Raw genomic sequence first — 27,987 nt, 5'->3', positions numbered from 1 at the left:
GTAACACTTGGAACCGCCACAAAGATTCAGACTTGCATAGAACAAATAATGACGCTCGCCAAATAGAGGATTATAAAATTCCCCAACTAATTTTGTTGAACTATGTTTCAAAATCACAGGGCTGCGAATAGCACACTTCAAGTTGACGATCAAGCGAATAGGACCATTCAGGACGGATGAATGAAAAACAAGGGGGGCGATTCTCCAAGCCCAGGGCCGGAGAATCGCCGCAACCGCGCCACGATGCCCTGAGGCCGGCGCGCGATTCTCCGAGGTGCAGAGAATCACTGCCATTTGTGCCGCCGCATTTGGCGCCGCCGATTCTCCGGCCCAGATGGGCCGAGTGGCCGCGCAGATACGTCAGCGTCCCACCGGCGCCATCCATACCCCCCCCCCCGGGGCCTACTTTCCGGTGCAGCTGGCCCCTGAACACCGACGCCATGTTGAGTCGGGGCCGGCGCACTGAAGAAGTTCCCCGCGCATGCGCATGTTGGTGCGGCCCAACTGCGCCTGCGCGGGTTGGCGTGGCACCCATTTGGTGCCGGGAAGGGAGGCTGGAGCGGCATGAACCGCCCCAGTGCTGTGCTGGCCCCCTGTGGGGAACAGAATCGGTCATCCCCATGCCCGTTTCGCGCCGTCGTGAAACGCGATGGCGTTCACGACGGCGTGAACACTTGGGCTCCATTTTGGAGAATCATCCCCAACACTTACAAACTTGAAACTGAATCCTCTCAATTGGTTCATGTTTTACCTTTTTAAACTACCGGAAAGCTGTCCTCTTTCATTCAACTCCCTGTCGTACCTTAAGCTATGAGATCCAGTTGTCTGGATGCTATCCACAAAGCTTAATCTTTCCCATTGTCTTGTCCCTCAATCTCTTTATCTTAATCCGCAGAAAATAAAAATTACTGGTCTCTTTCGCCCCGGCATTCTGAGTTTAACTCACAGAAAAGCTTAAAGGTTTACCTGTTCCTGGAACGGTACTCACAATACACTAGATCTAGCTTGTGTTGGGAGCACTGCTCAGACGTCCAGGGGAAAAATGTAACATCTAATGTGTTGCTCAATGTTCAGCTGTACAGCAAGGAACAAAGGGAAGGTCCACCTTTCTTATATTCCTCTGTGTGTGTTCAAAACTGGTGGTGGTCATGGATTGGTTAGCCTGCATGGTGAATTTGTGTGTTTGCACAAAGGCGATGACACACCCAATGGACAGAGTCCCAAGGAACTGTTTCAAAATGTCCCTTATGACTGTTACAAGACCCCCCTCCCGAACATTCCATATGTTTTCTAAGCATTACAAACATGCATTTTATGACTGTTTCGAGGTCCTTGCTCCCCTGATCACAGTGACGAGCCACGACATCAGAAGATGAACCAATATTCACTTGTGAGAGTCTTCCTGACAGTGTCTTGATAATCATAGGTATAAAATCATATAGAATTTACAGTGCAGAAGAAGGCCATTCGGCCCATCGAGTCTGCACCACCCCTTGGAAAGAGCACCCTACCTAAGTCCCCACCTCCACCCTATCCCCATAACCCAGTAACCCCACCCAACCGTTTTGGACATTAAGGGCAATTTATCATGGCCAATCCACCTAATCTGCAGATCTTTGGACTGTGGGAGGAAACCGGAGCACCCGGGGGAAACCCACACAGACACGAGGAGAACGTGCAAACTTCGCACACACAGCGACCCAAGCCGGGAATTGAACCCGAGACCCTGGAGCTGTGAAGCATCTGACTGCTTATAAATTGCAAGTTTCTTGGTAATTTTAATGCAGATATCCTGCCTAAAGGAATGCAGCGCACAAGACGGTTCATATTGATTTCCAGTTAAATATTTGCTTAATAGGTATATTAACCTTTACTGTTTGTTCAATTCCCTTTACACTTATGTTCCCATAAAGATCAAGCTGGCAAATTCAATATTGGCCAATTTGACTCAATACCAATGTGTTGTATGTACATGCTGGGAATAACTACAATTTCCGGCTGCATGTTATGACTAACCAGTTACATTGTCAATACGGGCTTTCCACTCCATATTACAAAAGCCAGTTGGAATGTATTGCCAGTTGTATTGAATATACCTTTGGTAAATTCCAGTGGGATGCTGTGATTTTGCTCGAAAAATTAATCTGTTTGGGCATACTACATACTGCACATAAGAAATGGAAATGAGCATGGCAAGGTATTGTCTGAGGTTAGTTGAAAGTTCGAATAGTCCATTATTAGATTGTTGAAAATGTTGCTTTGCATTTGGAATCCTTATTGATGATTACATTAACCAATCAACATGAAGGTGTTGCTTTTAACTCCGACTGGGATTCCGGCTTATCGGGCTGGGTCACGGACAGACCATACTGGCTGCCTCAAATTTCAGGCTGGTACATTGATTTGGTGAAATGATGCAGGTTTACTTGTCCTCGGGACTCAGGCAGAGAAGAACATCCACCAACTTGCAAGTGAATAAATGGGAAGAGGATTCTGACAGGGTCTTACCGGAGGTAACAAGGGGATGGGGAGGGGAGAGGAAACAAAGGCTATGACTTTCCTTGTTGGGCACTCAGTCTGCCGGATAAGCTGTGGTGGCTTCCCCGCTCAAGTGCCAGCTAAAAGGCCATCTAGATCCTATTGACATAATAGGATACCAGTTGGATTAAATTCCTGAGGTTCTTGCCTACTTTAGGCAGCTACTTCATCCATTTGCAGAGCAATATAGGTTAAAATTAGAAATGGTGGGCAAAATCCATTTTAGCACAGGATGTGACTTGCAGGTGGGTAAGATCAAAATCAGCACATTGTTTGTTAAGTTTTGGTGCAGTTATAATTGGACACTTGTTGGCAACGTACAACTACTCATAGCTTAGCATTAATTTTACACTGACTTGGTAATCTCACAACTGTTACGAGGATAGATAGTAAATGGTGAAAGAAGAAATGAATGCACTGAACCAAATTTATGTGGGGCGAGATTCTCTGGCCACTCCGTGGTGTGTTTCTTGATGGCAGGAGGCAACTTGCCATTGGTCGGCATTGGGACCTTCTGGTCCTGCCGCTGTCAATAGGATTTCCCACTGAACCCAGCCCACATCGCTGGGAAGCCCATGGCGGGGGTGCACCAATGGCAGGACTGGAAGATCCTGCAGGCATGAACAGCTGGAAGATCTCGCCCTTTGTCTGGATAAATTATGGACACCAAATGTTGTGGTTGAGGATGGTGTGGTCTTGTGTGGGTGCCACAAAGAGTAAATATGTCATCTTGAATCACATTTAGGAGATGTCTGGGAGAGTGTTGCTCTTTCTAGCTTTAGTCTATTTGCTCTGTTTAGATCACCTTTGCTCATGAGTCGCCAGGTATCTTTATGATACCGCCACGAGGTTCAAGTTCAGGTTATGATTAATAACACAGCACACCGCTTAGTAAGGATTAAAACAACGGTCATTTATTATATACAACAAGCAATATTAATACCCTAATACTACTTTCGATATAACAAACCTATCACTACTGGCCAATACTTAACTTAGGAAGAGCCCACCAGGTCAGGGAAACAAATGGCCTGTCCAATCAAATCTGGCCCGCGGGATTCAAAAGGCTGCTACAGGTCGGTGGCTCGGTGTCTCTACCGGATAGCGATCGTTGGATTCAAACTTACGATACACGGTGGCTGGTCTTGCGAAGGTCTCGAGCAGGCGAAGATGAGAGAGAGAGAGATTTGAACTTGGACCTTCACTTTTATAGGGCCCAGGGGCTTCCCGCCTCCCGGGGCGGCCCTTGACCCTGAGTCCCAAGTGATTGGATTCTGTCCCCAATCTCTGGGGTCGATGTGTCCAATGGTGAGGCGATTCCTCTATCGGGGGGTGGTCGCTCACCTGTCTTTGTTTTGGCCACTGCAGGCGCCGACAGGTCTGGCCCGGTATTCAATTGCTAATATGTTGCAATTGTTCCTGGGGATAGCCGATTTAGCTGTGGATGTCTGAGTAGATTAGGTGTAAACAGTCCTGAATGAAACTGCGGATACCTGGGTTGATGGGCTGTTGATAGCCCTGAGTATCGATCTGGGCTACGTTCCCCGAGCTGAAGCTGCAAACCTGTCTGCAGCTGCCTGCTTGTGTCTTTTTGGCTGCTTTTCCCAGCAGTCTTTCGGGTTAGCCGTTTTAAACTGGGTTTTGGCCAGATTAATCGGAACGCAGCCATTTTACATGGCTACAAGGGGAATTTAATTCTTTCCTTGTAATTCGTCATTGTGGGAAATGCATGAGGAACAACACTGATAGTCGAGCTGGCGATTCACCACTCCAGTGAATTGAAGTGTATGTATATTTATTGCATCTCTTGTATGTGCATTATTCCAGCATCTAGAGTTTAGCATTATAGTGGCAGATGAATACTTAAACTAGTTGTATGATATTCGTCTGTTGTTTATCCCTGATATTAACCTGTTTAATTTAAATGTGTTAAAACTTTGGACGAGGAATGTGCTGTGAATATATTAGGCATTTGTCTGTTAACGTTTGAGCTTTTAGCTTTTCAGTGGTCCTCAAATTAAGCTTGATCTTTGGCACTAATGGGAATTTAACATGATTAATTTCAATGCTTATTTGTTTCATCATGCTTGCCTTTTACTTCTTAAGACGTCGGGCAAGGACTTCCGGTGCGACATGCAAGAGGGAGATCGCACTTCTGGGAGCTCCGAGTGAGAACCAGACTTTTTGCCCGTTCTTTCAGGTGATACCCACCAGAAAATGTAATCGATCAGCAGAATAGGTCCCCCCCATGCCCAAACTAAAAGGGAAGATAAACCAGGAAGCTCAGAATTGATCCGTTCTCGACGGACCCGGGGGCCTCTTGGAACGCCTCGGCCCCCATGATGGCGGCAGCAGAGCTACAGTAGGCAGCAACCCTGATCAGACTTGACACACTTTCAGATGTATGGACCAAGGACTTCAACAAACAATATAACTTGCACTTGGTGAGGCAGTGGATGCTGATATCGGACACAATATGTAAGTCGATAGAGGAGGCGCTGGGCCTGGTCCAGATACAGGACTGAGAGTGTTGTACCTAAATGTGCGCAGTACATGGAGCAAGGTAAATGAGCTTGTTGCGCACATTGAAATTGGCTGACAAGATGTTGTGGGCATCACAGCGATGTGGCTGCACGAGGATCAGCGTTGGGATCTAAATATCCAAGGCTATGTGTCCTATCGAAAGGACAGGCAGATGGTCAAAAAGGGCGGGGTTGCATTGGATTGGATTGGATTGGATTTGTTTATTGTCATATGTACCGAGGTACAGTGAAAAGTATTTTTCTGCGAGCAGCTCAACAGATCATTAAATACATGAAAAGAAAAGAGAATACATAATAGGGCAACACAAGGTACACAATGTAAATACATCGACACCGGTATCGGGTGAAGCATACAGTAGTGTAGCATTAATCAGGTCAGTCCATAAGGGGGTCATTTAGGAGTCTGGTAACAGTGGGGAAGAAGTTGTTTTTGAATTTGTTCATGCGTGTTCTTAGACTTTTGTATCTCCTGCCGGATGGAAGAAGTTGGAAGAGTGAGTAAGCCGGGTGGGAGGGATCTTTGATTATGCTGCCCGCTTTCCCCAGGCAGCGGGAGGTGTAGATGGAGTCAATGGATGGGAGGCGGGTTTGTGTGATGGACTGGATTGTTAGTAAAGAATGAAGTTAAATCGATAGCAAGAAGCGATATAGAAGGCATTGAACTGTGGGTAGAGTTGTGGAATCGCAAAGGTAAAAAGATCCTGATGGGAATTATGTACGGGCTTTCCAGCAATAGTCAAGGAACAATGTGGTAAACCAACTCGTTTGATTTTCCATTTTGATTCCTGTTTTCATTAATTGGAGTTTATATGTGTACATATTTTATGTTTTATTTAAGATCTTTAACAAGATCCATTTGTTACCTTTTTTTTAAGCTATTCCAGCCTGTTTAATTCTGTGGTTAGGTCTATTTTTAGAAGTGCAATTTCTTTGCTGAGGTTGAGGTGAATTAAAAGGTTCTTATTTTTGATTAAAATAACTTCTTGGGAAAATGAGGCTTTGAATTTGTATTTAGAGAAATTCTATCAGCATAAAGCTTGCCAAGCATCACAAAATTTGTCAGATGGCTGAATATAATGCACTGTAGGTTTGATGGCCTAAGTTGCTCTTCCACTGTTGAAACAGTGCATTGTGTTATTCTAATGCAAGTATATTATCCTGTTTAGTGCTGCATTTGGCCATCGTGACAGCTTTATGTAGCAAATACTTCAGTGGTGTCTGAAATACAGCAATGGAATTTCTCAATATATAAACTCCAGCATTCTGGTTAATAAGTCCAAGAGTGGGCTTGTGTATTGTAAGTAGATGTGAACCATAGAACAATTTCTTGTGTGAAAATGATGGATTGGAAAGAGCCAGCGTGGTGCAGTAGTCAGAGCAAATTAAAATAGTTTCTGCAAATGAGCATTAGGAATACACTACCAATAATGACAGCTGTTGGAATGATTTATCCACAGCATAAGGGTGAAAGTTACCACAATGAATACTGTTTGTGTCAATTACTCCGAGCAATCTTATGAATATTCTGGCCAATGGTTGAGTGCACTCAGAGTCAAAATATATTGCTTTTCGATCTGTGTTTTATTGTTACATCTGAATTGCATTTACTAAAATGCAGACTTGCATTCATATTGGGTGGAATTTTCAGATTCCGCCCCCCCCCCCCAAAGTGTCATCTCGGACAGGAAAGTGGGGTGCAGCCCTGTGGCTGAGCTGCTGGCTTTACCAGTCATATCTTTTGCCACTTTGGAAAAAGAGATGAAGGGGCGGGTCCCTTGATATCAGGCTGGCGGGATGGACACTGAAGGGCGCCCCCATTTAACAAAAATAAATAGAACACCACACGGGACTCCTTCCCTTGCCCCAGCCACCCCACCCTCCATGGAACCCCCACCCAGCATTGCCACCTGGACTGGGGGACCTATTGTGATTCACGACAGCATGCTTGCGTGTCAACATGAATGGACAGTCTAACGCGGGGGCGGGCACAAATACCTGATATGCATATTCAAGTAGATGTAAAAGTGGAGAAAAGCAAATTACTTCAGATGCTGGAATCTGAAACAAAAACAGAAAATGCTGGACATTTCCTGCAGGTCTGACAGCATCTGTGGCTAGAGGACGGAGCTAATGGGTGTGGAAATGATTCAGATTCCGCTTTTAGGTGCTTTTGACGGGCTGTTTCATGGCGGCTGCAGCGGCGAGATTCACACAGCTATTCACTGGCATTTTGCCAATTTTATGGGCATCAGGGAGTTATTCCTCAACAAGGACACGCTTCAGTTGATTTTGCTCAGCAGCAGGAACCGCAGATTGGGGCTCTATTTTGACCGGCAGCCCTGATTTCTGCATCCCCCCACCCCCTTCAGGTTCCCCAGCTTTATTGACCCACCCCCCCTTCACTGCCTTCAAACTTCGCAAGGCCCTCCTGGACCCGAGCCCTGGCAGTGCCAACCTGGCACCAGGGCACTGCCCACATCCTGGCAGTGCCACCCAGGCATCCTGGCAGCATCAGGGTGGCACTGCCAGAATGGTAATGCCAAGGTGCCTGAGTGTCAGGGGGAATGTCAGGGTATTACCCTGTCCTGCCCCCGACCACCCGAACGGGATCTAATGGCCTGCTAGTCCACCAGAAGTGCCGTCAGGCCTGGTTAACATTTGTGGAAACCAGCGCCAAATGGCACCTTGGCGAGGTCTCCCAGCTGCAGCCATTGACTTCCGGGGGCTGGGTGAAAGCACCGTCCAGATATTTAAATAAGACTAATGGCTCACGATCCAGATCTGTCTGCCACTTCATTGCCCACTCTCCTATCTTATCCAAATCCTTCTGCAGCCCCCTTGCTTCCTCAATACTACCTGTCCCTCAACATATACTTGTATCACCTGCAAACTTAGCAACAGTGCCTTCAGTTCCTTCATCCAGACCAGGGACATGTTGGGTGGAGTGAGTCGGGTGACTCACATAAGGTTTCGCGCCCAATGCGGAGCCTGATTTGGCTTTTTTGTGCAATTTGTCCGTTACTCTCGGATTCGTGGCATCAATAATGCGCTGGCTGAATTGGACCCAATGTTTCGGGTCTGAATGACTCTTTGTCAAAGCGGGACTCTGACCGTAGAAGTTTGGATCCCCATCATGTCATTAGTGGGTAGGCGGGGACAATCGAACGGGGAAATCCCGCTGGCATAGAAGCTGTTTTGGGAGTCTTGCTCGACTCCTTGCCCCCTCCTTGTTCCCACTCCTGAAAATAGGGGTGGGAACCCGTCCCCCGTGTCTTTTATGATGGCAGGATTTCCAAAAATGGCTTACAGTCGCTGAACCGACTTTTGAAATGCAACTAATGTTAGAAACGTGGTGGACAATTAGCAAACAACAAACATTCTACAAACAGGAATGAGATAAATGACTGGATAATCTGTTTAATGTGGGTTATTGAGGAGTCCGCAGCTGCCATGCGAGCATCCCGACCTGCAATAGGTGGTTAGAACCACGCCGTCGGGAACTCGGCCCTTTGGGAGCGGAGGATCGCTGGGCTGACCTCTGTCAATGGGCCCCCAGCCGCGTGGAGTACTCTGCGATCACGCCCATTCCCGGAGAATCGCCGGACCGGCGGCGGGCCCGATTTCGGCGTGAAATTGGAGTCTCCGCTCCTGCACTGAACGTGATTTTGGCGCGGGGCTGCGGAGAATCCAGCCCGCTGTACTCTGCCTGAGTGCCAACCTGGCAGTGCTAAATTGTCACTACCAGCGTGTCAGGGTGCAGTGCCATGTTGCTTGCCAACCCACGCCGCAAATCACCTCTGGCTCCAAAACCTTTTTCAAGTGTGGGTGGATTGCGATCTGGCTCTTGCTGATCCACCCAGTTTCCCACAGGAGACGAGAAATCTGCTGGGAGAATTACATCCTAAATGTATAAGAAAATGAGACTTGAAGTAAGCTGTTAAAGTAAGACATTCTTATGTCAAACATCCATCCTAAGTACATATACTACAACAGTCTGTAACCCTTTCACTAGGGCCCAACATACAACATTTATGCTGCGCTTTGGATTATTCCCATCCATATCACCAAATGTCAGAGGTACTTACCAATCTCCAACTGAAACTGTTGCCACACTAAAGTCTTAAAGTGACTTTTTTCCATGTTCCCGTCAGACATTACCAAACTCTGTCATGCATATTCAAAATTCATGAGCTGATTTGCAGACTGAACATAAATGCATGATTTCTGGTGTTGTCGTTGTTTCTCATGCTACCTTCTATTAAATCATGACAGAGAGGAACACTGCAAATAATATTCAAAGACTGCAAACAATACTCCGAACTTTGAGAATGAAAGAATATATGATAGCTGACAAATGTATTCTTAAAATGTGAGAACTTATAACACACCATCCTGACTTGGAAATGTCTCTCCACTCCTTTGCTGCATTGTTGCAGCCTCGGTGGTCCATGTGCTGGTGGTCTCTTGTAACCCATCGCATTGTCCTTTTTCCTAGAAATCTTTCTTTTGTCAGAATGCACTTGGCATCCTTGATTAGTTGAGCAACCCGGAGGCAAAATGGTAATGTTGTGGCTGAGTTAAAGAGCCGTGACTAAACCCAGCAATTAGTCGATCGGGTTTCCAAACTGAAAAGTGTTCCACCCTTCCAGCAGGGAATAAGTTCAGAAGATTCAGGACAGTACAGTGGCACAGTGGTTAGCTGTCTGTGTGGAGTTTGCACTTTCTCCCCTTGTCTGTGTGGGTTTCATCCAGGTGCTCCGGTTTCCTCCCACAGTCCAAAGGTGTGCAGGTTAGATGGATTGGCCGTGCTAAATTGCCCCTTAGTGTCCAAAAGGTTAGATGGGGTCACAGGGTTATTTATGGAGGTAGGCCCACTCCTCCACCCTATGTAGAGTGCTCTTTGAAAGGGTCGGTGCAGACTCGATGGGCCAAATGCCCTCCATCTGCACTGTAGGAATTCTATGATTCTGCCTTCTGAATTTGAATGTTGACCTTACATTAGAATGCAGAAATGACTGCAATTTCGATAGAGTTGAAATATTACAGGAGAAGAATATTTTTGGCATTAGTGAAATGCCGTTTGCTTTCCAACATATACCACAAAATTGTAGGTTCTATTTCAACAGGATTGTGAGAAATTAGAAGATTGTGTGGCATCATGGGCAAGTAAAAATGTTTGCGAAAAAGTTATTTTAGCCAACAAGCTTGGTTAACTTGTTATGAAAATAGTTTTGTCGAAATAACTCCTGGAATTGTCTTTGTCGGCATAGCTAAATGTGTACCATGTGGGCACAGTTTAACTGCAGACATGGGATTGGTGTTGGGAAATGAGTGGAGCACTGGTGGGAGGCCCAAGCTAATAATCACAGCTTGGCTGAGCATCGCGCTGCAGTCTACAGCATGCCGGAGTATTATTGGGACAGTCTGCACTTATTATAGTGGGCCTTCCCTAAAAGAGGTGTACAGGCTCTTGCTGACTCTTCAGATGATGGGTGAGCCTCCATTGCCTCCGGTAAATATTCCCCATGGCATCAAATCTCTGCCATAACACCCAGTGTAGCAAGGGTGGCATGGTGGCACAGTGGTTAACACTGCCGCCTCACAGCACCAGGGGCCCGGGTTCAATTCTGGCTTGGGTCACTGACTGTGTGGAGTTTGCACTTTCTCCCCATGTCTGCGTGGGTTTCCTCCGGGTGCTCCGGTTTCCCCCCACAGTCCAAAGTTGTGCAGGTTAGGTGGATTGGCCATGCTCAAATTGCTCTTAATGTCCAAAGGTTAGGTGGGGTTCTGTGTTACGGGGTAGGGCGGGGGATTGGGCTGAGGTAGGGTGCTCTTTCGGAGTGTCGGTGCAGACTCGATGGGCCGAATGGCCTCCTTCGGCACTTTATGGTTCTTGCGATTTTATTTTTAAAGGCTTCAACAAAATATAAACATACAAAATAACAAAAGAACATCCAACGAGCAACACCAGACCATCACATCAACCCACCCAACGACACTAACCCTCCAGCCCTTCTGACACCAACCCCCAACCACCTCCCGCCTTCCCATTTTTTAATTCCCCTTCCTCCCTCCGAAAGGCCCCCCTCGCTGACCTCTCAATCCTCCTTGAAGTAATCGATGAACGGTTTCCACCTCCAAGTGAACCCTTCCACCGATACCCACAGAGTGAACTTGATCTTCTCTAACCGCAGGAATTCTGCCAGGTCGTTCACCCAAACCACTGCCATTGGCAGTTCCATGTCCCTCCAACATAATAAAATCCGTCTCCGGGCTATCAGGGAAGTAATACATCGGCCTCTCCCCCCCCCCAACACGTGAACGTGATTCGCGAGTCTCCCCCCGCACCGCCCATACCTATCCTCCACCCCCTCAATAAGATTGCTCATCCTCGCCATCGTCATGTGGGCCCTATGCAACACTTTAAACTGGATGAGACTTAACCTCGCAAACAACGAGACCGCATTCACCCTCTTCAAAGCCTCAGCCCATGCCCACTGGAACCCGTCTGGACCCCTCCTCCACCTTGGGAAACTCCAACCCATCCAGGAAACGCCTCAACCCCGCTTTCTCCCCCCCCCACCCCCCTCCCCCCTCAGGGTTTCCGACTCATACATCCTCCTATAAAAAGCCTCAAGTACCCCATTCACCTGCTATGGATCCATCACCACCTTACCCCCCTCGTCCCTCACTTTACCAATCTCACGAGCCGCTGCCTCCTTCCTCACTGGTGGGCAGCATCCTACTTGCCTTCTCCACGTATTCATACACTGCCCTCTGGTCCTCCACAACTACCCCACCGCCTTCCCATCGACACTAACCCAAACTCCATCTTGAGCCTCTGCCTCTCCTTCAACATCGCCTCCTCCGGTGCCACCGCGTACCTCCTATCCACCCTCAAGATCTCCTCGACCAGCCTTGCCCTCTCATCCCGCTCCACCCTCTCCTTGTGCGCCCAAATCAAAATAAACTCCCCCCTAACTACAGCCTTGAATGCCTCCCACAACGTGGTGGCTGTGACCTCCCCGGCATCAATCACCTCCACATAACCCAGAATGGCAGCCCTCATCCACTCGCACACCCCCTCATCTGCCAACAGCCCCACGTTTAATCGCCACTGCAGCCATTGGGCTCCCCTTGAACCACCCGCAAATCCACCCAGTGCGGCGCATGGTTGGGGACCACAATCGCCGAATGCCCCAAGTCGGCCACCTCCTGCCAGCATTACGAAAAAATTGATCCGGGAGTACACTCGGTGCACATGGGAGAAGGAATCTATGTGATCTTAACGGATTTGTTAATTTGCGAAAGGTCACATTATGGAGTCAGAGGTATGTTTTTCCCCTCTCCTCCTCCTTCCAGCCATCTTAGCAATTTGGTTCTTTTAACAACAACTACTTGGATTCCCATTGTGTTTTCACTAGAAGGTGAAATCAGGACTCACAGCAAAATGATTGATTAAGAGGTGTCTTTCAAAGAAGGAGTCAGGGCGGAGTGGAGAGATTGCTATATGGAGAAAGCTTGTTTTGATAATGTTGACATGTTCTTATGAATTATTATTTCACAGTAGGTTGAATCATGAAGTGCATATCTTAATGTAAAACTGTGTTTTACTTGCTTTATTGACTCACTTTTTCTTGAAATTTAAATAATAGATTTTGAAGAAATCATGCACTGAAGTTTTGGAGGTGGAACCATCTTCTGCATGTGCTGGACGTAAGTACATGTGCTCACAATGCATGGTAGCACAGTGGTTAGCACTGTTGCTTCACAGCACCAGGGTCCCAGGTTCGATTCCTGGCTTGGGTCACTGTCTGTGCGGCGTCTGCACGTTCTCCCTGTGTCTGCGTGGTTTTCCTCCAGGTGCTCCGGTTTCCTCCCACAAATCCCGAAAGACGTGCTGTAAGGTGATTTGTCATTCTGAATTCTCCTTTGTGTACCCAAACAGGCGCCAGGGTGTGGTGACTTGGGGATTTTCACAGTAACTTCATTGCAGTGTTCATGTAAGCCTACTTGCGGCACTAATAAAGATTATTATTGAAGTGATTAAAATGCTGGACTTTCCTACATAGGATAGAAATTAAGCAATCTGAATGAGAGCCAGTTTCAGGGACGTATGAACAAATGAATTAGGAGCAGGAGTACGCCATTTGGCCCCTGAAGCCTGCTCTACGATTCAGTAAGTAGTAGCTGATCAGATTGTGGCCTCAACTTCACGATCCATCTACCCATGATAACCTTTGACTCCCTTGTTAGTCAATAGTCCACCGCTGTCTTAAAAATATTCATTGACCCTGTATTTAGGCTCTCTGGGAAGAGAGTTCCAAAGATTCACAACACTCTTTGAGAGGTAAAAAATTCTTCTCATCGCCATCTTAAATGGGAAACCCCTTATTTTTAAACCGTGTTCCCTGGTACAATCTCCTTCAGCATCTACCATTTCAAGTCCCCCTCAGGATCTTGTATATTACCTTTCAATCTTCTAAACTGCAATGGATATCAGTCCAGTCTGTCCAAACATTCCCGTAAGATTAACCTGCCATCCCAGATATCAGTCAACTGAATATTATCTCAACATCGTCTAACGTATTTATATCCTTTCTTATGTAAGGATACCAAAACTGTATACAGTCCTATGTGGTCTTACCGACACTCTGTACAGCTGTCAAAAAAATTCCAACTTCTATATTCCATTCCCCTTGTAATAAATGATAAATGACTTGCAGTACCTACGCACAGACTGTTCCTGATTCATGACTCAGGACATCCAGATCCCTCTGTACTTCATAGCTCTGCAATCTATCTCCATTTAAATCACACGCTATTTTTCTATTCTTCCTGCCAAAGTGAACAAGTACACATTTTCCCACATCCTGGGCGTCATTCTCCGACCCCCCGCCGGGTCGGAGAATGGCCGTTGGCCGCCGTGAATCCCGCCCCCGCCGAAGTCTCCGAAGGGAGAAAAGTCGGCGGGGCGTTAATGGCACCGCTGCCGCGGAGAATGTCACGGGTCTGCGCAAGGCAGCCGATTTTCGGCCTGCCGATATTCTCCCTTCCGGATGGGCCGAAGTCCCGTCGACGTGATGACCGTTCACGTCGACGTGAATCAAACCTCCTTTTCATCGGCGTGACCCGGTGCTCCAGGCTCACGCCGACCAGCGAGGAGGTGAGTGACGGCCTGGGGGGTTGGCTCTGGGCAGGAAATGGCGTGGCCGCAGACTGATTGCGTGAGGAGAGGTGTGTCTCGGCTTGTGTGTGTGTGCGGCGGGGGGGGGGGGGGGGGTGGTTAGAGTAGGCTGGGCTCCGGGGGAGTGCCGGGAGGGGGTCCGTGCCGGGGTGGAGGTTGGGGGGGGCTCCGTGCTGGGGTGGAGGTTGGCGGTTGGGGAGGGGGCCGTGCCGGGGTGGAGGTTGGGGGGGTCCGTGCTGGGGTGGAGGTTGGGAGTTGGGGAGGGGGTCCGTGCCGGGGTGGAGGTTGGGGAGGGGGTCCGTGCCGGGGTGGAGGTTGGGGAGGGGGTCCGTGCCGGGGTGGAGGTTGGGGGGGGTCTGTGCTGGGGTGGAGGTTGGGGGTTGGGGGGGGGTCCGTGCCGGGGTGGAGGTTGGGGGGGGGGGTCCGTGCCGGGGTGGAGGTTGGGGGTTGGGGAGGGGGCCGTGCCGGGGTGGAGGTTGGGGGGTCCGTGCTGGGGTGGAGGTTGGGGGTTGGGGAGGGGGTCCGTGCCGGGGTGGAGGTTGGGGAGGGGGTCCGTGCCGGGGTGGAGGTTGGGGAGGGGGTCCGTGCCGGGGTGGAGGTTGGGGGGGGTCTGTGCTGGGGTGGAGGTTGGGGGTTGGGGAGGGGGTCCGTGCCGGGGTGGAGGTTGGGGGGGGTCTGTGCTGGGGTGGAGGTTGGGGGTTGGGGAGGGGGTCCGTGCCGGGGTGGAGGTTGGGGGGGGGGGTCCGTGCCGGGGTGGAGGTTGGGGGTTGGGGAGGGGGCCGTGCCGGTGTGGAGGTTGGGGGGGTCCGTGCTGGGGTGGAGGTTGGGGGTTGGGGAGGGGGTCCGTGCCGGGGTGGAGGTTGGGGAGGGGGTCCGTGCCGGGGTGGAGGTTGGGGAGGGGGTCCGTGCCGGGGTGGAGGTTGGGGGGGGTCTGTGCTGGGGTGGAGGTTGGGGGTTGGGGGGGGTCCGTGCCGGGGTGGAGGTTGGGGGGGGGGGGGGGTCCGTGCCGGGGTGGGGGTTGGGGAGGGGGCCGTGCCGGGGTGGAGGTTGGGGGGGGGGGGGGTGGAGGTTGGGGGTTGGGGAGGGGGTCCGTGCCGGGGTGGAGGTTGGGGAGGGGGTCCGTGCCGGGGTGGAGGTTGGGTAGGGGGTCCGTGCCGGGGTGGAGGTTGGGGGGGGTCTGTGCTGGGGTGGAGGTTGGGGGTTGGGGGGGGTCCGTGCCGGGGTGGAGGTTGGGGGGGGGGGTCCGTGCCGGGGTGGAGGTTGGGGGTTGGGGGGGGTCCGTGCCGGGGTGGAGGTTGGGGGGGGGGGGTCCGTGCCGGGGTGGAGGTTGGGGGTTGGGGAGGGGGCCGTGCCGGGGTGGAGGTTGGGGGGGTCCGTGCTGGGGTGGAGGTTGGGGGTTGGGGAGGGGGTCCGTGCCGGGGTGGAGGTTGGGGAAGGGGTCCGTGCCGGGGTGGAGGTTGGGGAGGGGGTCCGTGCCGGGATGGAGGTTGGGGGGGGGTCTGTGCTGGGGTGGAGGTTGGGGGTTGGGGAGGGGGTCCGTGCCGGGGTGGAGGTTGGGGGGGGGTCCGTGCCGGGGTGGAGGTTGGGGGTTGGGGGGGGGTCCGTGCCGGGGTGGAGGTTGGGGGGGGGGGGGGGGGTCCGTGCCGGGGTGGGTGATGGGAGGGCAAATGAATTGGTCCACCTGGCCAGGTGCCAGCCTCCAACAGTTGGACCCATGCGGTCCATGCCACCTGGCTGGGGGGAGGAGGGGATATGGGCAATGATGACATGTCGTCGTTCCCCTCCCCCCCACCAGGCCGTCATGTTTTCAGACCATCCAGCGATGTTGGCCGCCGTGGTGGCAGCCGCTCATGTCTATGTTGCCCTGGATGAGGAGGAGGAGGAGGAGGAGGAGCGTGCCAGAGAGGCGGCGCAGGCTGCCGCAGAGGGGCAGGCGGCAGCCGACCAGGCTGGAGGGACACCTGACCGACAGGACGAGGAGGGGGAGGAGGACGTCGCGGCCCCACGGCAACGGAGGCACCCGAGGGCGCCCCGTGTGTACCGGCCCCGGCAGTCATACCAGGACCTCACGGACCGGGAATGCAGGAGGAGACTCCGGATGAGCCGGGAAACCGTGGCACACATCTGCCACCTGCTGGCACACCTGTCACCGCGTGGCACTGGCGGGGGACACCCTCTCCCCGTGTCCGTCAAGGTTACGGTGGCCCTGAACTTTTATGCAATGGGGTCATTCCAGGCACCGAGTGGGGACCTGTCCGGCATATCGCAGACATCGGTGCATCGGTGCATCCGGGCAGTGACAGATGCCCTTTATGCCATGGCGCACCGCTACATCCGCTTCCCCGTGGACCGGGCCAGCCAAGATGCCCGGGCCGTGGGCTTCTCTGCCATTGCCGGGTTCCCCATGGTCCAGGGCGCGATCGATGGGATGCACGTCGCCGTGCGGCCACCTGCAGATAACAGGGCCGTGTTCACTAATAGGAAGGGGACCTATTCGATGAACGTACAGGTGGTCTGCGACCACCGCATGATGATCCTGCACGTCTGCGCCCGTCACCCAGGCAGTGTACACGACTCATTCGTGTTGTCGCGGTCATCCATCCCCGGCATGTACGAGGGACGCCATCCCCGGCTGAGGGGCTGGTTGCTGGGCGACAGGGGCTACCCATTGCGATCGTGGCTGATGACGCCTATACGGAGGCCACGCAATGAGGCGGAGAACCGCTACAATGATGCCCATGTAGCGACAAGGGGAGTGATAGAGAGGTGCTTTGGCGTGCTGAAGATGCGTTTCAGGTGCCTGGACCTCTCTGGGGGCGCCCTCCAGTATCGGTCAGATAGGGTCGGCCGCATCATTGTGGTGTGCTGCGTCCTGCACAACATAGCCCAGCAGAGGGGCGATGTGCCGCAGGCAGAGGAGGGCGGAGTGGAGGAGCAGCAGGAAGAGGCGCAGTCCTCCCCAGATGAGGGGGATGGGGGCAATGGTCAGGGCAGACGGGGTAGACACAGACGGGTGGCTGTCCACCGTTACCGGCTGGCCCAGCGGGCACGGGACAGACTGATAGACGCCCGCTTCACTGACTAGATGGGCGTGGGAATCGGGTAGTATGGCCACAGACCGCACACCATGACAACAGCCGACCACCCACACCCCCCACCCATCCACCCACCCAGCACCCTCACCCCCCTCCCCAACCCCACACACCCCACCCGCATGCACACCACCCCCCCACCCCCAATTGCCGATCCACCGGCGGCACAACGGGCCGGGCTCACCCAGTTGCGGGTGGACGCGTGTCTATCGCAGGCCATGGAGAATGATGACAACCCGCCTCCGATGAGCTCCTGGCTCTACATCGTTGGACTATGTCTGACCCATGGCCACAGTACCACCATCCACCCGGACCATCCCTGCATGCGGCTGTGACACTGCAGCGCACGGTCCCGTCCTCTGCCCGGGGGATGTTGATGGCGGCCCAGGGGGAAGGGGGCAGACTCACCTGGGGCTGAGGTAAGACCACCCCTCACACACACACTTGCGCTCAACGTACATGACACCCCCGCACACTTTGGACAGAGCACAAAGGCAGCTTCGGTAGGTGTAACATTGACTTTAATAACCAAAGGAGTTCATGCACGTGCCCTAGCGCCTAAAACTCATCTGTGCCCTGCACCCGTGCCAACTTACTCAGTGTCTAATTGTTTGGCCTTATGGGCCCTTTGACTACGTCTACGTGGTTCCCCAGACGGTACAGCAGAACTGGAGGTGGACTCCTGTGATTCCTGCCCTCTTACACTGGACCCCTTTGGCGGCCGTTTCCTGGGGCGTCCTGGCCTAGATGGGCCAGGCTGCGGCCCGGGCGACTGGGATGGCGAGCTGCCAGCCTGTCCTGCCCGTTGCTCACCCGATGCACCTGGGACGGAAGGGGGGGAGTCCGAGGTGTCGCAGTGTACCGGGACCTCCCCTACAGAGGGAGCCGGGACGGACCACACCACCTCCTCCTCCCTCGGGGTGCCCGATGGCCCCCAGGCCTCTACATGGGTGGGGGATGCGAACGGACTGGCCATCCGACGCGCCCCCGACATCTGGCGCTGCCAGTCCTGGAGGCCCGCGCTGGTATCGACAGGGGTCTGCAGGTTTGCAGCCATGGAGCCCAGGGGGTTGTCGAACCCTGTCTGCGACAGTGCGACGCCAGCTCGCACATGGCCACTGGCGCCGATGCCCTCAGCGATGGCCTGCTGAGACTGGGCCATGGCCTGCTGAGACTGGGCCATGGCCTGCAGAGACTGGGCCATGGCCTGCAGAGACTGGGCTATGGCCTGCTGAGACTGGGCCATGGCCTGCTGAGAATGGGCCATGGCCTGCTGAGACTGGGCTATGGCGTGCTGAGACTGGGCTATGGCGTTGAGCGCCTCTGCCATCTGACGCTGGCACTGGCTCATGGCCTCCTGTGAGAGGGCAGCCATTTCCTGGGCCACAGACGCCGCCTGCACGGAAGGCCCCAGGCCTCGCAAACCGTTCCCCATGTCTGACACCGTCGCACCCATTGCCTCCACCGCGGACGCCACCCGTGCGGTGTCAGCCTGGGTGGCACGCATGACCGGGACCACTCCCAGCTCCTGGACGCGGGTGGACTCCTCCACCTGCGACCGCAGCCGCCGCAAGCCACCCGTCACCCTATTCGCTCGTCTCCGTGTCAGTGGTTGCATCGGATCTATGTGTGGGTGTGGTAACTGCAGGAACCTGGGATCCATCTGGGCGGCAGATGTTCGCTTGGCCTGGGCTGCCCTCCGACCGCCCGGTCCCTCTGCTGCTCCTACCTCCACCTGCTGTACCGGGACGGCTGTGTTGTGCGCACCAGTGAGTGTACCAGACGCCTCATCACTAAAGTGCCCAACCGTGGTGAGTGTTTCTGCGATGGTGGAGGGTGTTGGTGACAGCAGTGGCGTTGTGTCGTGCTCTTCGTCCCACTCTGAGTCCATGGCACTTTGGGGTGGGGGTTCGTCTCCACCCATCCACTCTGAGTCACTGTCCGGTATTTCGTCTTCCCGGGTAGGGGTGTCCTGGGTAGTGCTGTCCCGGGTAGTGCTGTCCCGGGTAGTGCTGTCCCGGGTAGTGCTGTCCCGGGTAGTGCTGTCCCGGGTAGTGCTGTCCCGGGTAGTGCTGTCCCGGGTAGTGCTGTCCCGGGTAGTGCTGTCCCGGGTAGTGGTGTCCCGGGTAGGGGTGTCCTGGGTAGTGGTGTCCCGGGTAGGGGTGTCCTGGATAGTGGTGTCCTGGGTAGTGGTGTCCTGGCTCGGATGTGACGGGGGCCTGTGGCTGCCCCCCTCATCGCTGGGTGGTCGCTCCCGCACGTGACGGGGGTGTCGTCTCCCTGTTGCTCCAGGTCTCTCCGTCTCCCGTGGTGTGCGAGGGGCATCCTGCGGGCGTCGCATGCTGGAGGGTCCGGGTCTCTCCGTCTCCCGTGGTCTCCGAGGGGCATCCTGCGGGCGTCGCATGCTGGAGGGTGCGGGTCTCTCCGTCTCCCGTGGTCTCCGAGGGGCATCCTGCGAGCGGTCTGCATCTGCGGGGATGGGTGCCTGGACGTTTGGTCCTGCGATACACAATGAAGCATGCATGGTTAGACATCAGGCAGTGATCAGGTGATACGGGAGAGGGGGATATAGGGGAGGGGGGATATGGGGACGGGCTGTTGGTGGCTCACTTGCTCGTGGGGCCCCGACCTCTGCATCAGCAACCTCCCGGTCCTCAGGTCCGCCAGCCATTTCCAGGGCCCTTTCCTCGTGTACGGTCAGTGGCCTCTCATCAGCGGGCCCTCCTCCAGTCCTCACATGCTCCCTATTGTTGTGTGCGCGCTTCTCCTGGGGGGGGGGGGGGGGGTGGTGGTGGCAGGGGTAAAAGGCAACAGTGTTAGGCAGGTATATGAATGCACGCCATCGGTTGCGCGTGCATTGCAGAGGTTAAGGTTAGGGCTGGATTCACTTGGGGATATGGGGGATATGGGGGAGGGGGGAGATGGGGGAAGGGGGATATGGGGGATATGGGGGAGGGGGGAATATGGGGGATATGGTGGAGGGGGGATATGGGGGATATGGGGGAGGCGGGATATGGGGGATATGGGGGAGGGGGGGATATGGGGGAGGGGGGAATATGGGGGATATGGGGGAGGGGGGATATGGGGGAATATGGGGGATATGGGGGAGGGGGGATATGGGGGAATATGGGGGATATGGGGAGGGGGGAATATGGGGGATATGGGGAGGGGGAATATGGGGGATATGGGGGAGGGGGGATATGGGGGATATGGGGGAGGGGGGGATATGGGGAGGGGGGATATGGGGGAGGGGGGGATATGGGGGAGGGGGGGATTTGGGGGAGAGGGGATATGGGGGATATGGGGGAGGCTCACCCTGCCTGCTCTGACGAGGTCGTTCACCTTCTTGTGGCACTGGGTGCCTGTCCGTGGTGTTAGGGCCACAGCGGTGACGGCCTCTGCCACCTCCCTCCACAGACGCCGGCTGTGGCGTGGGGCAACTCTGCGGCCGTGCCCGGGATACAGGGCGTCCCTCCTCTGCTCCACCGCATCCAGGAGCGCCTCCACATCGCGTGACCCGAACCTCGGGGCTGAGCGACGGCCAGCCATCAAGTCGGGTGTTGCGGTCGGCTGTTCCGGTCGGGTGGGGGGGAGCTGCGCGGCCTTATGAGCCGTCACGCCGTGCAGCGCGTATGACGCTGCACGGCGTGAACCACTGCGCAAGCGCTGGTCCCGTTACGTCGCTGCTAGCCCATTTCGGGCCGCAGACTATCGGCCCATTTTTATGACGTGACGCAAGTGGGATTTGCGCCGTTTTTTGCGCCGATCGGCGGAGTTTCCGCCGATAACGGAGAATTTCGCCCCCTATTCTACCTGCCAAATTTTTGCCCACTCACTTAACCTGTCTATATCCCTTTGCAGACTCCTTGGCCAGGATTCTCCAATCCCGCGGCCAAGTTCTGACGCCGGCGTGAAAAGCGGCGCCAACCACTCCGGCGTCAACGGTTCTCGATCATCAGGTATGCTCCCCTTCCTAGGGGGAAGGCCGGCGCCAGAGTGGTACCCGCAGCTCCAGCCAGCGCGCTATGGCCGGCGCGAGTTCGCGCATACGTGCTATGGCCGCCGTGATTCCGCGCATATGCGTGGGTTCCTGTCTCTGCGCTGGCCCCCGGGCAATATGGCGGCGCCCTACAGGGGCCCGCCACGGAGGAACATAGGCCCCCACGGATCCAGCTCGCCCGCCAATCGGTAGGCTCCGATCGCGGGCCAGGCCACCATGGAGCCCCCCCCCCCCGGGAGCTGGGTTCGCCTGCCCACCCACCAGGGTGGCCCCCGCAGTCAGAACTCCGAGGTCCCGCCGGGTGGGACCACACGTGACCCACGCCGGCGGGACTCGGCCGAACTTGGCGGCCACTCGGCCTGTCGGGACCTGGAGAATCTGGGGGCGCTTTCAACGGGCCCCGACCGGCGCGCTGGCGATCCCGCGGGCGCCCGAGAATTGGGCATCGGGGCGACGTGGCGCGTTTCTCGCGCCCCCCTGGGGTTCTCCAACCTGGCGCGGGGTCGGAGAATCCCAGCCCTTATGTCCGCTTCACAACTTACCTTCCTATCAATCTTTATGTCATCACCAAATTTAGCAGCCATACATTTGGTCCATTCATCCTATCATTTATATCAATTGCAAATAGTTGAGGCCCAACACTGATTCCTGGGGCACTCCACTAGTTACATCTTGTGAACCCGCACTGCTGCATCATGGTGCCAGAGACCCAGGTTCAATTCCGACCTTGGGTCACTGCCTGTGTGGAGTTTACATGTTCTCTCCATGTCTGCGTGGGCTTAATCCGGGTGCTCCACTTTCCTCTCACAGTTCAAGGATGTGCAGGTTAGCGGGGTGGGGGGGTGGGTTACAGGGCTACAGCCATAGGGCAGAGAAGTAGGTCTAGGTAGGGTGCTCTTTCGGGATCGGTGCAGACTCGATGGGCCGATTGGCCGCCTTCGGCCCTGTTGGGAGTCTATGTCTGTGTAATCCAAAATTGACTTGATTATGTCTACTCTCTGCTTCCTGTTAACTATCCAAACCTCTCTCAATGCTAAATATGTTATCTCCTACTAAGAGCTCTTATTTTGTGTAGTAACCCTTGATGTGGAACCTTGTCAAATGCCTTCTGGAAATCTAAGAACACCATATCCGTAGCTCCCCCTTTATCCATGTTGCTTGCTACATCCTCAAAGGGCAGCATGTTAGCACAGTGGTTAGCACAGTTTTTTCACAGCTCCAGGGTCCCAGGTTCGATTCCCGGCTTAGGTCACTGTCTGTGCGGCGTCTGCGTAGGTTTCTCCAGGTGCTTCGGTTTCCTCCCACAGTCCAAAGATGTTCGGGTTAGGTGGATTGGCCATGCTAAATTTCCCTTAGTGTCCAAAAAGGTTAAGTGGGGTTACTGGGTTACGGGAATAGGGTGAAGGTGTGGGCTTGAGTAGGGTGCGCTTTCCAAGGGCCGGTGCCGACTCGATGGGCCGAATGGCCTCGTTCTACACTGTAGATTCTATGATACCTCTCGTAACATTTAAGAAGTATTTAGATATTCACTTGTGCTTTCGTAACCTCCAGGGCTATGGGCCAAACGCTGGGAAACAGGATTAGTGCAGTCAGATCTTTGTTGACTGGTGTGGACATGATGGGCTGAACAGCTTCCTTCTGTGCTGCAAAGAAATCTCCAATCAATCAGTCAAACATGATTTCCCTTTCACAAATTCATGTTGACTTGATTACATTGAGATTTTCTAAGTGTTTCACTATAACCTCCTTAATGATAGATTCCAGCAGTTTTCAAATGAGAGATGTTCAGCTAACTGGCCTGTAGTTTCCGGCTTTCTGTCCCCCTCCTTTCTTGAATAAAGGAGTCACATTCGCTATTTTCCAAACTGATGAGACCGTTACAGAATCTAGAGAATTTTGGAAAATTCGAACCAATACGTTAACTATCTCAGTTGCCGCCTCTTTTAAGACCTTAGGGTGAATGAAGTCCATCAGGACCTCGGACTTGTCACCTTTCAGTTCTAATATTTTTCTCAGTACCCTTTCCCTAGTGATTGTAATTGTTTTGAGTTCCTTCCTTTCACCTTCTGATTCACAATTAATCCTCGAATGTTATTTGTGTCCTCTACAGTGAAGATAGACGTAAACTATCTGTTCAATTCATCCACCGTTTCCTTATTTTCCATTAATTGCCCATTCTCACACGAGGACTCACTCACTTTACACCCTCTCTTCCTTTTTAAATACCTTTAGAAACATTTACAGTTTTTATGTTTCTAGCTAGCTTTCTCATGAACCTTAATTTCTCCCTCCTTTTTAATCTTTTTGTCATTCTTTGCTGTTATTTTCTGTCCAGTCTTTTGAGCTGCTGCCGATCACCTTTGTGAAATGATAGATTGTTTGCAGAATTGAAGTCTCATGACTGAAATATGCCCAACTTGGCAGCCACCCAAAACTGACTTCAGACTCGTAATATATGTAAATGAAGGATCGATTGTCTGTTTTCGGTCTCCTGGCAGAAATTATTTCGGGAGGAGCATAACGGGCAATGGGCCTGACTCATTCAGGTTTCCTGGCATCAACAAAAGGCACAATTTTATAAAATTTTAAAAATTATTTTTCCCCTGTGAAGTCAGGAGGAACAGATGTCCTCCATCCTACTCCATAGTAAAGAGATTATTGCTTCACGGTTCTACATCTCCCAGGCTGCCAGGGACTATCCGTTGATGCAAACAGCTCAAATTTCAGAAAGCTGAAATGGGTGAGTTCCATATGGAGGTCTCGAAACCTGGGGCAGGATTCTCCGATTTTGAGGCGATCCCCACGCCAGCGTGGGAACGGTGGCGTTTTACGACAGAAGAAATGGCGTAAAATGGCCACCGATCATCTGTTTGGCTGGGGCTAGCATCAAGGCAGCATAAAGCACCCGGCTCTAGCTGCTGATACGGCCCGGCTAATTGGCAGGTCCATGGCCACGCATGCGCACAGCGACGGCCTGCAGCGGCCGCAACGTTCAACATGGCGCCGGCCGCTCGCGGACCCGCTCTGCGAAATAGTGCCCCAGACTTTGGCAGGCTCGCACCCCCCGGTCCACCCCCTCACAGTGCCCCCAGCCCCTGGCAAAGTCCCCCATGACCACGGATCATCTCCCCCCCCCGACTGTGGCGGCGCTGGACTGAGTCCGCAGCTGTCACGCCGAGCTCCTGACGGATGAGACCATGAGAGACCCACGCCGTCGGGAACTCGGCCGGTCGGGGGCGGAGCATCGGGGGGGAGGGCATCAGACAATGTCCTGAGGTCGTCAATACATCGCGCGGTGTACTCTCTGAGGACGCCACTTGGGAGGGGGTGGAGCATCGCGAAAGCAGCACCACCCCCGATTTGGTCGTAAACTTTGATTCTCCGGCCGATCGTCGAACGCGATTTCGGCATCACCAACCGAAGAATCTCGCCCCTGATTTCTGGCCTTCAAGCTGGGATGCATGCTGTCAATTCTGAGCCCCAATATGAGGGTTGATGAACTTCGACCCCTCTGAGCCAGAGTCGATAAAGGTGATAGAAAGCATGAATTGAGAAACATGAAAAATAAATGTAGGAGAAGGCCATTCGGCATTGAACTGCCATGCAATGTGATCATGGCTGATCCTCTATCTCATTGCCATACTCCTGTGCTCTCTCCATACTCCTTGATGCCTGTAGTGTCTTGTCCTCCACAAGCCTATTTGAGAGAGAATTCCACAGGTTCACCACTGTCTGAGTGAAGAAAGTTATCCTCATCTCAGTCCTAAATGGTCTTCCCCATATCCTGACACTGTGCTGCCTTTTCTAGAGCTCCATCCCTCCCAATTTTATACTTTTCAATGAGATCCCCTCTCATTCCTCTAAACTCCATTGAATACAAGCCTAGTAGACCTAATCTCTCCTCATATGATAAGCCTGTTATCCCAGGAATCAGTCTATTGTATCTTCTTCTGCACTCTATTGCAAGAATATCTTTTCTTGGGTAAGGAGACAAAACTGCACACTTGTCTAAATCCTTGACCTGCGAACCTGTCTCCGTTATGGAGGCTCCCAGCATCAATCAAGGAAGGCAAGGGCAGGATGGAAATGGCAATGGAGGCAGAGGATGGTGAGACTGGCCTATTAGAAGGCCTGCTTCCATTTTCCAAGGCATTGGCCCATGATTGTCAGGTCCTTAAGTCCTCACCACCTGCAGGAGGTGGGGTTCCCATGTACCTGTTGCTCTTGACCTTTTAGATGGTAGTGGTTCTGGGTTTGGGAGGTGCTGCCTAAGGAACCTTGGTGAGTTCCTACAGTGCATCTTGTCGATGGTGCACACTGCTTCTGCTGTGAGCTGGTGGTAGAGGGAGTGAATGCCTGTGGAAGGGGTGCCAATTAAGTGGGCTGCTTTGTCCTGGATGGTTTCGAGCTTTTTGAGTATTGTTGGAACTGCACTTATCCAGGCAAGTGGGGAGTATTCCATTACAATCCAGGCTTGTGCCTTGTAGATGGTCGACAGGCTTTGGGGATTCGGGAGGTGAGTTAGTCATCGCAGCATTCCGAGCTAGTGTAGCCACAGTATTTGTATGGCTAGTCCAGTTCAGTTTGTAACCAATGGTAAGTCCTAGGATGTAGATAGTGGGGGATTCAGTGATGATAATGCCATTGATTGTTGTTCTGTCCTATCTTACAGGTTGGCTCAATGGCATTAACAGGACTAACTTCCCTTTCAGGAATCCCTTTTGCTCAATGTACTTCTGTCCACTCTAATCACCAAAACTGTCAGTTTTTAAAAAAAATTGTAGAAACTTTTGTATATAATTTCAGTGTCATTTGACGATTAACACTTATTGCAAACCATATTGGAACCTTTGGTTCAGTTTTAATATATCTACTGGTTTCCTGCTTTGTCGAAGGAAATGTGGAATGCTCGCACTTATGCTGTTGAGAGTTATTTTACATAGTTTAACTCAAGTATCATAATATAATCCTGAGCAAATATTTTCATGTTACATGGGGATATTTATAAAGTAGAGTGATTTTAGGCTGTTCTTGTCAGAGAAAATCTATGCTGATAATTTGTGACCCATTTGGAAAGCTCTGAACATCATGGGCATCAAGGAACACATTTTTAATTTGTCTTCATTGGTTATTTATTGCTGTATCTTGTATCCATTTGCACAAGCAACCTTATCCAATTTCCCCTTCATTTCTACGTATTTGGCTTTGTGTTCTGATCACTTTTTTCCCCACACGATCTATTAGCATTACTAACCCTATCTCATTAGGGTCTGTGCTAAGTTTTTGTTATGACCCCTGGGCTAGTGCGCAGTCAATTCCAGACCAACTTGATCTGGAGTCCTAACACAATTGAAATTAATAAATAATTCTAAGGAAACACCCAAAGTCTTTGGCCTTTGGCTGCCCAATAACTACGGTCACCGGGTTTGTGAATTTAAACACAATTAATTATATTAATAACAATAACTATAATTAAATAGGCAGCAAACACAACCGGTAAACTATTATCTAATTCCTAACCGCTGACCTTTAACTTACCTCCACCCTCTATATAGACACACACACAAGACAGACAAACAAACACAGAGGACAAAAGAGGGGTGTAAAAATAATAAGTAAAAGGATAAGAGTCTTTGTTTCAGCTGGTTGTTTCTAGTACACCTTTGTTCAGTCCAGACTTTCAGTTTGAGATTTCTGCTTTCAATCTGTAATGCTTTTCACTGTAGATTCATTCAGGTCTCTGTACAGCAATGCAGCTTTTCTGGAGAAAGGGAGAGAGAAAAGAGAGCATGTCCTTTCCTTTCAATGTCCAGGACTCAATTATCCTTCCTTGATACTTTGAAAAATCATCCAATTCTGCAGAATCCAATCACCGCCTGTTACCAGGCAGAATAAGACCTTTTGGCCAATTCATTGGCCACCAGCCAACCAATCTCTCGTGTACTGAAAATTCTACGTTATGCTGTCCGAAAGCTAGCCCATTGTTCTCTTTTGTAACTTTTGAATTCCTCACCTCAGCTGCTCGACTTAAAGGTATATGTCCATAAAGCACCCATGGATCAAAATGATAACAGCACAAATAAAGAAAGGGAATCAACAGAAAGGGTCCCTACATTTTCATGAGTATTATTCAGACTATAGCAACATATAATATTCTCTGCACTTTAACAACTAACTTGCAATTAGCTTACTACTTATAGTACAAGTAACATTCCCCCCTCCCCACCCCATGCTGGAAAATTACATTTTCCATTAAATAGTTAATCTCCGCTGCATCATGGTGGTCAACCTGAATCAATAAAATACATTTAACAGTTAAGATTTAATCCCCCACCTTTTCTCAAACTAGAGCCCCTTAACCCATACTTTATCTTCTCCAACCACAAGACGTCATACAGGTCACCCAACCAAGCCGCTACCGCTGGTTCAAATGCAGCTTCATGATATTCATTTTTAATTAGCTCCCGTAGTTTTCTGTACCTTTTCTGTTTCTAGTCTTCCCATTCAGAATTCTCAACAAAGATCGCCAAATGATACTCCTTGAAGACTTTGGTGCAAAAGGAGTTTGCATTTCATTAGTCCTATAAGAGCAGTTCAGTGGCCCTATAAGAACAAAGGGATTTTTTT

The 27,987-nt window shown here is 52.0% G+C and overlaps 1 protein-coding gene across 1 annotated transcript in view; it reads left to right on the top strand.

Moving 5' to 3' along the window:
• The window catches only part of antxr2a (ANTXR cell adhesion molecule 2a), a 303,927-nt gene that overhangs the window by 68,186 nt on the left and 207,754 nt on the right, over window positions 1-27,987 (top strand). Inside the window, exon 8 of the mRNA XM_072496233.1 lies at window positions 12,737-12,797. Within this exon, the coding sequence (XP_072352334.1) occupies window positions 12,737-12,797 (61 nt within the window). The remainder of the gene's footprint in view (window positions 1-12,736; window positions 12,798-27,987) is intronic.

Source organism: Scyliorhinus torazame, chromosome 3 (genome assembly GCF_047496885.1).
Source record: "Scyliorhinus torazame isolate Kashiwa2021f chromosome 3, sScyTor2.1, whole genome shotgun sequence".
Taxonomy (NCBI): domain Eukaryota; kingdom Metazoa; phylum Chordata; class Chondrichthyes; order Carcharhiniformes; family Scyliorhinidae; genus Scyliorhinus; species Scyliorhinus torazame.
The sequence above is the reverse complement of the archived record's forward strand: the minus strand, read 5'-3'. Positions and strand labels throughout refer to the sequence as shown.